This window comes from Saprolegnia parasitica, assembly GCF_000151545.1.
Source record: "Saprolegnia parasitica CBS 223.65 unplaced genomic scaffold supercont2.214, whole genome shotgun sequence".
NCBI lineage: Eukaryota > Oomycota > Saprolegniomycetes > Saprolegniales > Saprolegniaceae > Saprolegnia > Saprolegnia parasitica.
The window spans coordinates 1-2,540 of NW_012156608.1; the positions used below are offsets into that span (position 1 = coordinate 1).

General features: G+C 58.9%; 2 protein-coding genes across 2 annotated transcripts; one reads left to right on the forward strand and one right to left on the reverse strand.

Moving 5' to 3' along the window:
* Positions 1–17: 17 nt before the first annotated feature.
* On the forward strand, positions 18–1,311 carry SPRG_15932 (guanine nucleotide-binding protein subunit beta; the record flags this gene model as incomplete). Its single annotated transcript, XM_012355183.1, has 5 exons — positions 18–391; positions 438–562; positions 612–733; positions 780–1,114; positions 1,160–1,311. 5 exons carry the CDS (start codon positions 18–20, stop codon positions 1,224–1,226), a joined length of 1,023 nt encoding a protein of 340 aa, XP_012210573.1. The 3' UTR covers positions 1,227–1,311.
* On the reverse strand, positions 1,236–2,540 carry SPRG_15933 (hypothetical protein). Its single transcript, XM_012355184.1, has 4 exons — positions 2,473–2,540; positions 2,280–2,428; positions 1,791–2,232; positions 1,236–1,744 (listed from the first exon to the last, which is right to left on the reverse strand). Exons 1-4 carry the CDS (start codon positions 2,524–2,526, stop codon positions 1,322–1,324), a joined length of 1,068 nt encoding a protein of 355 aa, XP_012210574.1. The 5' UTR covers positions 2,527–2,540; the 3' UTR covers positions 1,236–1,321.

Here is a 2,540-nt window from a genome sequence, read left to right on the forward strand (position 1 = left end):
CCGAAGAAGAGAAGACGATGGGCGACGTCGCGGAGCTCAAGAAGAAGTGCGAGGGCCTCAAGGACAAGATCCAGGCGGTGCGCAGCCAAAAGTCCAACGGCGGCTTTGAGAATGACGGCACCAAGGCGATCCCGGCTGCGCCCAAGTGCCGCCGCGTGCTCAAGGGCCACTTTGGCAAAATCTACGCCATGCAGTGGGGCGGCGACTCGTCCAGCCTTGTCAGCGCGTCTCAGGACGGCAAGCTCATCGTCTGGAACGCCATGACGACCAACAAGGTCCAGGCCATTCCGCTGCGGTCGTCCTGGGTCATGACCTGCGCGTACGAGCAAAAGCAGCGCAACATGGTGGCATGCGGCGGTCTCGACAACCTCTGCTCCATCTATCACCTAGGGTATGGCATTGGCACCGTCGACCCCCGTGGCCTCACGTTAATGTAGGCAAGCACAGGTCATGCGAGCCGCGAAGGAACTTGCAGCCCACGATGGCTACTTGAGTTGCTGCCGCTTTATCGACGAGACCAACATTATTACGAGCTCGGGAGATTCGACATGCATCCTCTGGGGTACGAATTAAGATTGAAAGCAGAAAAGCGCACGATGTGTCCACTCTAGATGTGGAGTCGGGCGAGGTCAAGACGACCTTTAAGGACCATACAGGCGACGTCATGTCGGTGGCCATCAGCGCGCTTCATCCCAACATGTTCATCTCTGGCTCGTGCGATTCAACAGCCAAGGTGCTACTCGCCTCACATTACGGTGAACTACACGCGTGCTTGAAAGGTCTGGGACTTGCGCGCGGGCAAGGTCACGCACTCATTCCATGGCCACGAGTCGGATATCAACTCGGTCGACTTTTTCCCCAACGGCACGGCGCTTGGCACGGGCTCGGACGACTCGAGCTGCCGGCTCTTTGACCTACGTGCGTATGGCGAGGTCAACAACTTTTCGAACGACAAGATCCTATGCGGTATCACGAGTGTGTCGTTCTCCAAGTCTGGCCGGTTCCTCTTTGCGGGCTACGACGACTACAACTGCTACTGCTGGGACACACTCAGCAACACGGGCCAGCACGTGTACCAGCTCACGGGCCACGAGAACCGCGTGTCGTGCCTCGGGTACGCAGCATCGCGATGTCATGGGTCCGTCTGACAATATGCTAGGGTGAGCCCGACGGGGCAGGCACTCTGCACGGGCAGTTGGGACACATTGCTCAAGGTCTGGGCCTAATCGTGCCAAGCCACAACTGCTGCGACACCAACGAGCGTGCTTGTTGAATCGCTTGTGCATTATATCATCATTCTCTACGTAATCTATACATATCTTTAAACGTCGGAGCGGCGCGGAATGAAGAACTTGCGGCCCGCAGCGCGGTTGGCCGCTATCTGGCGCGCGCGCTCCTTGCGCATGGTCATGAGCCCATGGTGGCTCATGGCGTGAATCGCGTTGGGGTCTTCGTCAAGCAGCTCAGTGTACACGCGGTACTTTTGCGTGAGTTTGCGCAGGTTGTACGCGAGTTTGGGGTGTAGGTTCAGGCCAAGACGGTCCATCTCTTCGAGCGTCGAGAGCGCGCTACGCAGACGGTTCTGCCGGGCATAGTAGTCGACGAGGTATCCGTAAAAGTCGGCATCAGGTGCGACGCCAGCGGCCTTTGCCTCGCCGATGAGCGCCTCGGCGCGCTTGATGCGCTTGGCGCGCAAAAACATGCGCATGAGGCTTCTGTACGTGAGTGCGTCCGGCGCGAGGTCCTACGTTTGGCGTCAATGATGGAGACGTTTTCAGTGAGAGTCGTACGTGCTTGGGAAACTCGGTAGCGACAAAGTCGAGCGCGCGCTGGATGCGCAGGGCGTTCGTGAGCACGCTAAGCGCGGCATTGAGAAGCTCAGTGGAGGGCCCATTGGCCTCGAGCGCGTCGTCATAGATGCGCTGGGCCGTAGCGATATTGTCTTCCTGGAACGACGTAAAATTGTCCAGGTCCACAGGGTTGTACTTCAGCGGGTCCATGTCGCGCATTACGTCGTCCGGGTCCATGGCAAGGAGTGCATCCGCCTCGTCCGCCTCTTCTTGAGCCTTGGTGCGGTGGGGCCGAAGGTAGCGCTCAAGTTCGTCGCGCTCGGTTGGCGTGAGGCCGCGGACGCGCTCGACGGATCCTACTTCACCGCTTTCGTCCCAGTCGAGGTCCTCTTCGCCCTCCCAGTCGTCCTCGTCGTAGCCCATGTTGTCGTCCGAGTAGACGCTATCACAGGGTGAGACATACGATCGTTGAAAAGGAAAAAATCGTACTCTTGGCGGCCTGGCCGGTCGAGGTCGATGACTTTGCCCTCGTCATCAAACTCAGTGCGCTCCTGGATGATTGGGTTGACGGCTTCGGGCGGCGCAATGTTGGAGCGTGCGAGGCGCACAACGGCCTTGACTTGGGCCCGGGCGTAAACCTGTCACCGAGTGTTTATACGACGACGACGAGCAGGACGAGTACGTGAAGGAGGTGCGTGCGCAAAATCGGCGTCTGCGGCACGTTGTGGCGCTTCATGTCCCACACGAGCT